This window comes from Aotus nancymaae, unplaced genomic scaffold (assembly GCF_030222135.1).
Source record: "Aotus nancymaae isolate 86718 unplaced genomic scaffold, 86718_ANA_hifiasm-v0.15.2.pri h1tg000014l, whole genome shotgun sequence".
Lineage (NCBI taxonomy): Eukaryota > Metazoa > Chordata > Mammalia > Primates > Aotidae > Aotus > Aotus nancymaae.
Genome location: NW_026988425.1, coordinates 117,731,149 through 117,743,330, shown reverse-complemented (window position 1 = coordinate 117,743,330; position 12,182 = coordinate 117,731,149). Strand labels below are relative to the sequence as shown.

Sequence of the window (12,182 nt, the reverse complement as noted above, 5' to 3'; positions counted from 1 at the left end):
CACAAAGGTGGAAGGTGAGTGTCTTCATCTAGTTCACCTCTTGGTCCCCGCCATCCTGGAGCTTAGCTCAGAGTGTTCACTTAAGGGCCAGTTGCATCGCTGTGCCCCCTTTCCAGTAGGTTGTTGAAGAGTTTAAAACAATACCATGAGACCGCCCAGAACTACTTTGCTTCGAAGGAGTTTTCAGCTGAGCCTACTAGCCTCCTGCTCCCTGCAGATTTGGCAAATGCCCTAGGGGAAAGCTGGCCATGTGTCTGAAGTCCCTCAGGTCTCCACTGTCACCCTAACCTAGAAAGACCTGGAATGGCTCTGCGGGTTCTCTGTTGCTCCAGCAATGCTTCCTGCCTGGGAAGGACCCATATCATTAGCCTCTTGCTGGTGCTCAGGATCACACACCTCTTCAGTGGTGACAGACGTCATCTCTTTGAGGTTTTCTGCTCTGTGAAATCTTAGTCCTTCTAGTCCTGATTGCTTTAGCTGCTCTTGATGCCTTTAAACACATTTTTATTTTTTTTTTGAGACAGAGTCTCACTCTGTCACCCAGGCTGGAGTGCAGTGGTGCCGTCACAGCTCACTGCAGCCTCTGCCTCCCGAGTTCAAGCGATTCTCCTGCCTTAGCCTCCTGAGTAGCTGGTATTACAGGCACACACCCCCGTGCCCGGCTAATTTTTTTTTAAAGTAGAGAGAGAGTCTCGCCCGTTGGCCAGGCTGGTCTTGAACTCCTGACCGCAAATGATCCAATTGCCTTGGCCTCCCAAAGTGCTGGGATTACAGGCGTGAGCCACTGCACCTGCCCTAAACACATTCTTTTTAATCTCCCATTTCTCATTGTTTTTAGCAAGGTGTAATTCTTCTATAAGCTACACTGCCTGGAAGCATAAGTTCTGTGTCCTCTAATCTTAAAAATCGGAGTTCAAAATTACTTCATTACCATTTTGTTTAGGGAAAAAAGCCAATGACTTTGCAGAATGATTGGGGAATGTTTCCTTGTTCTTAGACCTAGTTGCATTAGTTATACTGGCTTTTTTCTAGTATTAGGCTGGTTTTGTGTTTTTCATATGATGTCACTTATATTCTCAATCCTTTAAAATAACTTTTTATTAAACTAACTACATTCTTTTATTTAAACCTTGGATTCCTCATCCATCTTTTTAATAGCTCAATACCTCCTAACCTGTGATTTACCTCACAGAGGGTTTAAGAAGAAAGAAAATCTCTGTTTGATTTACTCTGGAAATAAATGAATTAGCTTGAGTTTTAAGTATCTCTGCAAAACTGCAGACATTGACACCTTGTTAGAAATCTCACTTTCAATTTGATTTGAAGCCATCCTCAAGGGATCTTTTGCATGTTTAGAAGGTGCCTCTTTATGTTGTTGTTTGCTAATTCTTGGGGATAGTAGTCCAAAGATTTTAAATTTATGGTGCCCTCGTCCGATCTGCCCAGATCAATAATGAATGTAAGCCCCTGGTTGACTGTACATCATATTAACGCTACCAGTTTCTAAGCTGGGCATTTCCTTCATGGTGCGATTCTTCGGCTCTGTAGAATAATTCTAGAAGGAGCAGAATGAGTGGAGACACTGATTTGGTGGCATATCTTTGATCTTAACACAATTCTGGACAGAAGATGGATTTTCCATCAAGTCCTAGGTTCCTTTTGGTCAGTCCTCTGTATTAGTTTCCCAGGGCCGTCTCTAACAGAGTACCACAGACTATGTGGCTCAAAACATCAAACATTTATTTCTCACATATCTGGAGACCAGAAGTCTGAAATCAAGGTGTCAGCAGGGTTGGTTACTTCTGGAGGCTCCGAGGGAGAATCTGTTCCATGCCTCCCTGCTGCCTTCTGGTGACTGCCAGCCTTTCTTGGCATTCTTGACTCGCAGATGCATCACACCGATTTCTGCCTCCATCTCTGCATGGCCTTCTGCTGTGCATGGCCTGACACATCTCCTTCTGCCTTTATTTTGAAAGGATGCCTGTTCTGGAATTTACAGCCCCACCTAAATTCAGGATGATCTCATCTAGAGATTTTTAACTTAATTACATCTGCAGAGACCCTATTTCCAGGTAAAGTCACTTTCACAGGCTCTGGGTGGTCGTATTTGGTGGCCACAATTGAACTGTCCATCCCTAGACTTCTGTGTCTTTACTACATTTTTTGAATTGAGTGAGTGTGATTCTTTTCCTTAGGGGAAAAGTGGGGCTACAGAAGTTAAAAGGATTGTAGTTTAGCCTTATCCTTAAGAGTTACAGCACTGATCCTAGTCCAAAGTCAGAGAAATTACTTTTTTATAGGAGGTCCATTTTTTTTGTGTGTGTGTGTGCGTGTGTGCGTGTGTGTGCGCGCGTGCGCGCACGTGCATGCACAGAATAGGGAAGATTAATAGAATCAGTGAGTGTGGTCTTTAATAGAATCCGTGATGGTGCAGTGGCACCATCTCAGCTCACTGCAACCTCCGCCTCCCGAGTTCAAGTGATTCTCCTTTTCAGAGGCCAGGCCCAACAGGTACCAGCAGGTAAAATAAACGTTAGATGTGTAACCCGAGGTTATTACCTTGCAGCTATGAAACGCAGCAGTATCATTTTCTGAACTAGTTTAGTTTTGGTGTTTTGAGTGAAACCTCATTTTAAGAGTCTGCCATAGATTGGAAGGTTAAACAGGCATGGAGAGTGAAAAGCGGTAGTTCTTAAGATGGCGGAAGGAGAGGAGTGGTAAATTTTGCTGTAAAATTTTGTTGGAAAGAACATTTGGGAGTCATTACTGATATGTTAGCCAGCAGCAGTAAGACCAAGAAGAGAGAAGTGTAATGTCTATTTGTAACATGTCAGGCTTCCAGTGTGAACTACAGCAAAACTGGTGCTGACTTCAGCAGCTTCATATGAAAATTGGAACAATCCAGAGAAGGTTGGCGTGGAAGAAAACAAAAATAAAAAGGCTGGGCACGGTGGCTCACGGCTTAATCCCAGCACTTTGGGAGGCTGAGGCGGGTGGATTACCTGAGGTCAGGAGTTTGAGACCAGCCTGGCCAACATGGTGAAACCCTGTCTCTACTAAAAAAAATTCAAAAGTTGGCCAGGCGTGGTGGCAGGTGCCGGTAGTCCCAGCTACTCGTGAGGCTGAGGCATAAGAATCGCTTGACCCAAGAGGTGGAGGTCACAGTGAGCCAAGATTGTGCCACTGCACTCCAGCCTGTGTGACAGAGCAAGACTCCATCTCCAAAAAAAAAATTTTTTTGTGTGAAAGTGAAATTCAGCCATTGCTTGCAGTCATCAGATCATTCTTTCTTTTCCTGCAGATCGAGGAGACTGGCAGAGGGAAAGAAAGTTCAACTATGGTGGCAACAACAATCCACCCTGGGGCAGCGACAGGCACCATCAGTATGAACAGCACTGGTACAAGGACCACCATTATGGGGACCGGCGACATATGGATGCCCACCGTTCTGGAAGCTATCGACCCAACAACATGTCCAGAAAGAGGCCTTACGACCAGTACAGCAGTGACCGAGACCACCGGGGACACAGAGATTATTATGACAGGTATGTGAAAGGCTGCGAGACACCGGGTGCCGACCTTTGCCAGGAACTGTTTCTAGGGAGAAAGACAGTGACAGATACATGTATGTATTTATTTGTCAGATTGCTGAAGATCTCATGCGTCAGCCACAGGGGATCTCAAGTCTTGGTTATAGGTTTTGTGTTTTATTTTCTAGGTCATAGAGAGCACATTTCACCTGTACAGGAAAAGTGTTTTCTGCCATCTTTTGAGGAAATCTAGTGAAGTGGTAGCCATAAAATATTAGAGTCAGCAACCAAAATTATCAAGCGCTGTGCTAGGCTCTCAGCCACAGTAGTTGGCAGGGATCCCGAGATGGGTACCAGCTCACAGTCCTTACCTCCCAGGAGCCCACAACTGAAGAGTCGAAGCCTTTCAAAGCTGCACCTTCTTTACATCTGTACAGCGCCGCCAGTAATACGATGAGCCAAAGCTTTACATTGTGAGAGTAGCAAGTCCAGGAAGGGCTAAAGACATTTTATCTGTATTTCCTAATTTCAAATCTTGGATGTATTTTAACTTCATAGCAGCTTTCGTTTTTCCTGGGCTGATGGTGTGCTTTATTTGCACTGTACCTTGAATTTAAAGTGGAAAAATTTCATATCTATGTCTCCAAGTCCTGCATTGCTTTTGGAAGATCTGGTAACAGCAGGCCGAATTAGCAGAGCAGCTGTAGTTGGGTTGCTGCCACCTCCTTAGGAGTCTGCCCCTCACTCCTGCCTTCTCTGTTGTCTGGACCCAGTGGGCACTTGCCCTGCATTCCTCTAGTACATCTTTATTTCTTTTTGGTGTCACTTTTCTTTTGCCTGAAGGACTTTTGTTTCAGTGTGGGTCTGCTGGTGATAAATTCTTCTACTGTTTGTGTGTATGCCTGAAAAAGTATTTTGCCTTCATTTTTGAAAGCAGTTTTTGCTGAGTATACATTTTTAGCTTGATAGTTCCTTTCAGTATTTTAAAGAAATACTCTGCTATCTGCTTGCATAGTTTCATGATGAAAAATCTGTCATCTTTGCCCAATGTTCCTTTAAAAAAAAGTCATGGATTATGATGTGCCTTGTTGTATTTTTCCTTGGTTTCTTGTGCTTGGAAATTTTTGAATTTCTTGGATCTGTGGGTTTATTGTTTCCATAAAATTTAGAAAATTTTACAGTATTCTTCAAATATTTTTTCTGACCCCCACACTCTCTCTTCTCCTTTGGAGATTCTCATTATTCCTATATTACTTTGCTTGAAGTTGTCTCACAGCTCACTTGTATTCCATTGACTTTTTAAAAATTATGCTTTCTGTCTGTTGCACTGTGGAAGTTTCTATTGCTGCCCCTTCAAGTTCACTAATATTTTCCTTTTCAATATCAAAACTGCTGAGGCCCATCCAGTGTACTTTGAATTTTATATATTGCAGTTCTATCTCTAAAAGTTCTGAAAGTTTTATATATATATATATGTATGTATTAATGTTCTGTCTTTAATCTTTTTAAAACCTGGAACACAGTTATAAAAATGGTTTTGATGTCCTTGTCTGCGGATCCTATCACTTGGGTCAGTTTCAGTTGATTACCTCCTCACTGCGGGTCCTATCAGTCGGGTCAGTTTCAGTCAATTACCTCCTCACTGCGGGTCCTGTCCTCCTGGTGCTTTCTGTGCCTAGTAATTTTTGATCAGATGCCAGAGGTAACATTTACGTTGTTGAGTGCTGTATATTTTTGTATTCCTATAAGTATTCTGGAGCTTTGTTATGAGTTGCAGATTTTTTGGAAGCAGTTTGCTTCTTTCAGATCTTGCTGTTAACATCCATTAGGCAGAACCAGAGCAGTGCTCAGTCAAGGGCTAATGAGCGCCCACCCCCAAGGTAAGGAACCTCATTACACTCTACCCAACTGCATTAGTCTGTTTCGCATTGCTGTAAAGGAATACCTGAGGCTGGGTAATTTATAAAGAAAGAGTTTTATTTGGCTCACAGTTCTGCAGGCTGTACAAGCATGGCACCAGCATCTGCTGGCTTCTGGGAGGCTTCAGGGAGCTTTTACTCACGGTGGAAGGCAAAGGCAAGGTGTCCCATGGCAAGAAAGGGAGCAAGAGAGAGAGGAGGAGGTGCCAGGTTCTTTTAAACCACCAGCTCTCACATGAACTCGGAGAACTCGCTCATCATCCTCCTGGACAGCACCAAGCCATTTATGAGGGATCTGCCCAAACACCCCTCACTGCAACATTGGAGGTCACATTTCCACGTGAGATTTGGAGGGACACACCAAACCATACCACCAGGGCCTTTTTAACCTGGAGGCCTTTGGTGTGGCTCTGAGAACAGGCACTATGCCAGTTCTTCGTGAGCACAGGGCACTATTGCCTTCAGTCTTTTGGTGGTTCTTTCCCTGGCCTTGGGTCGTCTCCCCACACGCACACCCTAAGCAGTATTCCGCTGTACACCTGGGAACCCTCTGTAGGTCTTCAAACTTCTTTCTCTGCAGATTCTCAAAGCGTGTCCTATGAACTCTAGCCACCTTGCTTCCCCATTCCCTCACCTTGGGAGGCCACCTGCTCTCTTCTTGGGTTTCTTTCTTCCTGTGTCACAGCCTGAGGACTATCATGAGAGTGAGCAGGGGCAGTTAAAAGGCTCACTTCATTAGCGTCCATTCCTCAGGGATTACTGTTCTTCGTTGCCTGACGTCTGGTGTCTTGGAAACCACTGTTCTATACATTTTGTCCCTTTCGGCTATTTTGGGCGGGAGGGTCAATCTCGTCCCTGTTACTCTATTTTGACTGAAACTTGAAGTTGCCCAGTTCTTCCTCCCTCTCTTTTATTGAGGTGAAATTCAGATCACATAAAAGAACTGTTTAAAGTGAACAGTTGAATGACCTGAGTGCATTTACAGTGTTGGGCAGCCACCACTTCTGTCTGGTTCCAAAACACTTCATCCCTCAAAGAAAACCCTCTAACCATTGAATAAGCCTTCCCCATGATTCCCTCTCCCCGGCCTCTGGCAACCCCGAGTCTGCATTCTGTCTCTCTGGATTTGTGTATTCTGGACATTTCATATAGAAAGAGTCACATAATATGTGACCTTTTGTGTCTGGCGTCTTTCGCTTAGCATAATGTTTTCAAGTTTCATTCATTCATCAGTACTCATTCCATTTTATGGCTGAAGAATATTTCATTATACCACATTTTGTTTATCCGTTCATCTGTTGACAGCCATTGTGAGCAATGCTACAGGGAAGCCTGGTGTGTAAGTCCTTGACCACCTGTTTTCAGCTTTGGATATGTGCGCAGGAGTGGAATCGTTGGCCATATTCTTTACGGCTGAACCATTTTACATTTCTACCAGCAATGTATGAGCTGCAGGTTTTCCTTATCTTGGCAACACTTATTTCCTGTTTTTATTTTTGTTTTTTTTTAAATGAATAGAGCCATTTTGGTGGGTGTGAAGTAGTCTCATTGTGGGCTTGGTTTGCATTTCCCTTTTCATGTTTTTTTGGCCGTTTGTATATCTTCTTTGGAGAAATGTCTGTTCAAATCCTTCGCCTGTTTTTGAGTTGGCTTGTCTTTGTTGTGGAGTTTTACTAATTCTTTTTTTCATGGTATCATGAGCAGTTTACCATGGTACAAGCCAAAAATTTTAGTACTTTTCAAATTGAGTTAATTTTTAAGAGAATTTTACTAACTATTCCCTTACTCGTTGCGTATGTAGGTTGATGGTGGCTTTTGCTCTTACTGATAACTTACAAAATAATTTCTGTGGCTCTTTTTCTCATGGGCTGGGTCCAGAAATATGAAAATGTTTATGGGTCTTAATCAGATTTTTCCTAAAGGGAGTGAGTTTACAAAGCCATTGGTGATTGTTTCAAGTGTATACTTGTGTCACTGCACACTTGATGAGGCTTGTGTCATTTCATAGGATGTGTTTTGCTAATAAGTGTAAAATGACTCTTTGTTATTACTTTAGTTTTTTTGACTCCTAACAATGTGAGCATCTGTCTTTGAGTCTGTTCGTAAGTGTCCTTGAATATGAGTGTATGAGGAAGAGCCGAGTGGGTGGTGAAGAGAAGTGGATGGGAATCTGACTTCAGCCTTTCAGCTGATCCTTGCATCTCTATTTCAGGCACCATCATGACTCCAAGCGGAGGAGATCCGATGAATTCAGGCCTCAAAATTACCACCAGCAGGATTTCCGCCGAATGTCTGATCACCGCCCCCCTATGGGCTACCATGGCCAGGGACCCTCAGACCATTACCGCTCTTTCCACACAGACAAACTGGGGGAATATAAACAGCCCCTACCCCCATTGCACCCCGCAGTCTCAGATCCTCGATCACCCCCTTCTCAGAAATCTCCTCATGACTCCAAGTCACCCCTGGATCATAGGTCTCCTTTGGAGAGATCACTAGAACAGAAAAACAACCCAGATTATAATTGGAATGTTCGGAAAACATAAAGGACAGCTCGCAAAGGAGAGAGCAAGAGTCATCAAACACATGGATATTTTTGGTCTGATCCAACGGTAGCCAGTTATCTAGACCAGTAAGTGGAGTTTCGGACATGCTGCTGCTGTCAACTCACTGGCTGAAGGAGCACTTCAAGGAATGGGAGGCCTTTCACTGGGTCCAGCTCTGATTCAGGTCACCACTCCTGCACTTTGGCACCCCGTCCCATTCCAGCCTAGTTCTGGCCTCCCACTTTGATGGGCACTTGGAGGAAGAGCTGACTTTGTGTATACCAGCTTCACTGGGATGCGTTTCTCCAGTTAAGGAATAGGGGATCTTCAGAGTCATGAATGTTTTCTCACCAGGGTCAGTGTTCCCAGGACCTTAGTGCATGGGCGGCAGGAGCTGGTGCATGGAGGCAGCTGGGGCCTGATGGGACAGTGTGTGATTTGCCTGATTTGCTTCACCCTGACATGATGGATGCTGCTGAAGGGGAGTGGGTAGCGGGGGCAGGTGGGTGGGGACAAGCATAGGACTTGAAGGGGAGCAGGTATACCCCTCAAATGCATTTTTGGGAGAAATGAGACACTCAGCCACATTATGTGAAACCTGTGGGCGGGGTTGGGGTGGGGAGGTAGCAAGAGGGCAGCGGCTTCCACAGCGGCTTCATCTCTGCCAACACTAATTTTCCCACACTGTCTTTGTACATTTCAGAGGTTTGGTCTTCTGAGTGGGCCTCCTTTCCCCACCATGCCGGGGAAAGTAGGTTGCTCTGGCTGACTTTTGAGTACTGTGAGTTCGGCAGTGTTGACGCCAGCGTGGGTCTTACTTGACTGGGGAGTAGGCTGGTGACGGGTAGGGTGGGCTAGGGTGGGGGGTAGTGTGGCCAGGGAACTGGAATCCCTGGTGGATTTCTGATTCCTGTGGTGAGAAGGAAAACTACAGGACCTGGAGAGGAGGACGCAGAGGCAGGCCTACCGACCACTTGTTGCTGGCAATCACAAAGCTGGGGGTCCTGGTGCAGGCAGCGAACAGGCTTCTAATGTGGGGTTCCGTAGTGCCAGCAAAGTGGGGGATACTTACAGTATTGGGCTAGGTCAACACTTCGGCTGCATTTCTGTTCCCTTTGCACAGCCTGAGGAAATCGATTGGACAGAATCACATATCATGTAGTGGGAAGATGGAAATAAGTACCTGTGGTGAACAGGTTTCTCCTGCTAGTTGGAGATCATTAGAATTGAATTCAGTTTCTCTTAGAATATGATGAGGTATAAACCTCAGTTAAACTTTTTCTGAAACAGGGAGCATCCAAAGACAGTGACTGAGCTATAGATAGTAAGAATCATACTAGAGTTGAATTGAGTCAGGTTTAGGAAGCAAGTTGATTGCATCAATTAAGCAGGCTCTTTTCAATTTACTGACACTGGGGCCTTCAGTTTTATTCTCAGTATAGCTTGCCAGTATTGGAGTATCCAAAGGCCTTTCTAGATGGAGACAGAATTAACTGACTTGAACATCCAGTGTGCCTGTAAATGTCCAGGCTCAGAGCTGTGAAAACCCTTCTGCTGGGCATGTGCAGGGTTAAACCCCCTGAAGTCTCTTGTGAGGACTTAAGTGCATGCTGGGCTCCTGGGCAGCACCATGAATGCCTTTACCCAGACATGCTGACCTGTATCCCCGAATGAAGCAGATGTGCTATGACGTGGCCCTTGCTGCCTACCACACAGAGCATCACAGGGCTGGCCCGTGCTCTTTCCAGAGGAGGGTCTAGGTCTTGGATGCTTGTGTTGAGAGCTCAGCGGACCCAGCCCCTTCCTGAACTCTCACAGTTCTCGGGGTTGCTCAGCCTAGACTTGTACCACACATGTCCTGAAGCAAAGCCCCGGTGACTGCATGAGCCACCTGGCCACAGTCCTCCCATGGAGGCCTCTGTGACTGCTCAGTGGAGAGGGCAGGGCATGTGTCCCCACTGAGGCCACACAGTGAGAAGGAAACCACAGATGGAGCCTCTTGCCGATAATACTGACTCTGGCCCGTGTTTGCGTTGCCCAAGCCAAAGAGGAAGGTGAGGTTGGCTTGCCAAGCCCTTGAGCGATGGGAGCGGGGGTGGGAAGGAGATGAGCCCCTGCAGAGAGTTGGGTCGTGTCCTCCGGGATCGAAAGGAGGGGCGAAGATGTCACCAGAGGCCCTGTGTTTCCATCAGGTTCCCATGCTTGTCAGGGCTTCTCTCTTGAGTCGCTGATAGGAGATGTGAGTTATGCCAGAGATGTCTCATCCTGAGGAAGGAAGACCTTCCTTTCATTGACTTTCAGGACTCTTAGTGCCATATGAAGTAGCAAAAGGCAGTATCGGCCAGATCAGTGTTACACGTTGATTCTAAAATTACAGTGTCCCCATTAGACATCTATTTTAGGTGCTGAAGTGTGTTTGAAGAGTGCATTGGGAAAAAGGAAGCATTTCTTCATTGATTTAAATCAGTATGAATAGCATATGCTTAAATAAAAAATCTTTTTGCACAAATTCTCTCACTTGTGAATGGGAGAAGCTGCCCCAGGAGTCTGTGAGTGAGGATGGTGTTCCCTGGAACCTGGCTCTGAAAGATTTCGTTGTTGGTAGAAATACCAGGGGTTGAGGAAGAAGGGAGCTAGCATCCCCTAAAACCTGCACGTGAACGAGGGTTGACGTGATACACTATCGCCTAGAGAAGACCCAGGTGAAAATCGCTGTGGTCTTTCAGAGCCGGGCAGACAGGTGCCCAGCAGAGCCTGGGGCTCGCTCCCCTTTCAGTCATTCCTTAGCCCTTCTAAGGGAGACCCAGACTCTTTGCACGCTGTGCTGTGGACATTCTGGCCTGGTGTGTCTGAAGGTTGCATCAGTCCTCATGGTGCAAACACGGTTTATCTAGGAAGTCACACAATGACACTGAAATCCTACAGACCAAAATCCACTTGTCAGCAGGAGCAGCAGCCCAGCACCAGCGTCTTCCGGCTCCTCTGAGGGCTGCCGCGTTGGGCCGGGGGGAGCCATGCCAAGGGTCCAGGCTGCTTTAGGCCATCTGGGCCCCACTCGTCAGGGGACAGGTGGTTTTTCTTTATTGTAAAATTGTGGACTTTTAAAACCTGTTGACTAAACAGTAATTAATTTATATTTGTGAAAAATGCCACTGTCCTAGTGATTTCTGATGTAAATAATGTTGTTTATATAGTATGTATTAAATTTTCCTACATTGTAAAACTGCTGTACTTTTGATTATTGTATATTAAAAAGTGTTACTGAGGATTTTTAGAATTGGGCTAACACGTTGCGTTGCAGTGCATTGTGGTGTGAGCTGTGTGCCTGGAGATACCGCCTCGTCTCCCTGAGTTGCTGGGTCACATCTAGATTTCCTGACAGCTTGTGAAGAAAGCTGCATTTCCCTCTACCCAGTAGAGTGGCATTGTTGCGTTCAGGCCTTAACACCACGGGTTTCCAAAGCTACTCCTAAGCACGCCACCACTGAGGTTACAGTTCCCTGGCTGAGCAACTCCAGGCCGTGGCCCACAGCTCTGCAATCGAGGGAGGACTGGAGTTGCCGAAACCGGTAGTTAATTCCCCTGGGTTAGTCCTGCCTGGGAGCATCCTGGGAGACCTGGGGTGGGGGGGCACCCCCTCTGTCCTGAAGGAGATAAAAACACTGTGTCTGCCAGCCTGTAGCTTTGAGGGGAATTTAACAGATGGGTTATGGGGGGGCGGCATTTTATAATGGAAACACACAAACGTTAGCTCTAGTGTTCTGGCACGGGGCAGGCCCAGCTCTGGCGCAGCCCAGAGGAAGGGTGGCACAGCCTGCGGGTGGAGCTGAATAGGGCTTGAAGTTTCCCAGATCGACAGTCTTCACTCATGTTTTGGTGACTCTGAGACCAAACTAAATCCCTGTGAAGCTCTTAAGTCTTGATACCAAATAAGCCCATGTGTCTACTCAGAGCCGAGGGTCAACTCCTGTGACTCTGCTGTCAGCCCAGGGGACTTGGATGCGGCGGTCCCCGGCGGTCCTTGCCAGTCTTGGCCTGCGCTGGAGCGGGAGGCTGGGGTTTCTAGTTCACGTAGTTCTTGAGAAAGATGAAGAAAAGCTGAGGACTCTTCGTGCCCATAAAGAACTCACAGTCATGTAACTCATGACTCAGCTGGAACAATCGGGGGAAACTTTAAGAACAAGTAC

At 46.1% G+C, this 12,182-nt stretch overlaps 1 protein-coding gene across 2 annotated transcripts in view; it reads left to right on the top strand.

Moving 5' to 3' along the window:
* Positions 1 to 11,263, top strand: part of CHD2 (chromodomain helicase DNA binding protein 2) — a 128,265-nt gene extending 117,002 nt beyond the window's left edge. For both annotated transcript variants that reach the window (XM_021674333.2, XM_012438638.2), the window contains 2 exons: positions 3,302 to 3,545; positions 7,662 to 11,263. In XM_021674333.2, coding sequence (XP_021530008.2) covers positions 3,302 to 3,545; positions 7,662 to 7,995 — 578 coding nt within the window. In that variant the 3' untranslated portion in view covers positions 7,996 to 11,263. The remainder of the gene's footprint in view (positions 1 to 3,301; positions 3,546 to 7,661) is intronic.
* Positions 11,264 to 12,182: the final 919 nt, after the last annotated feature.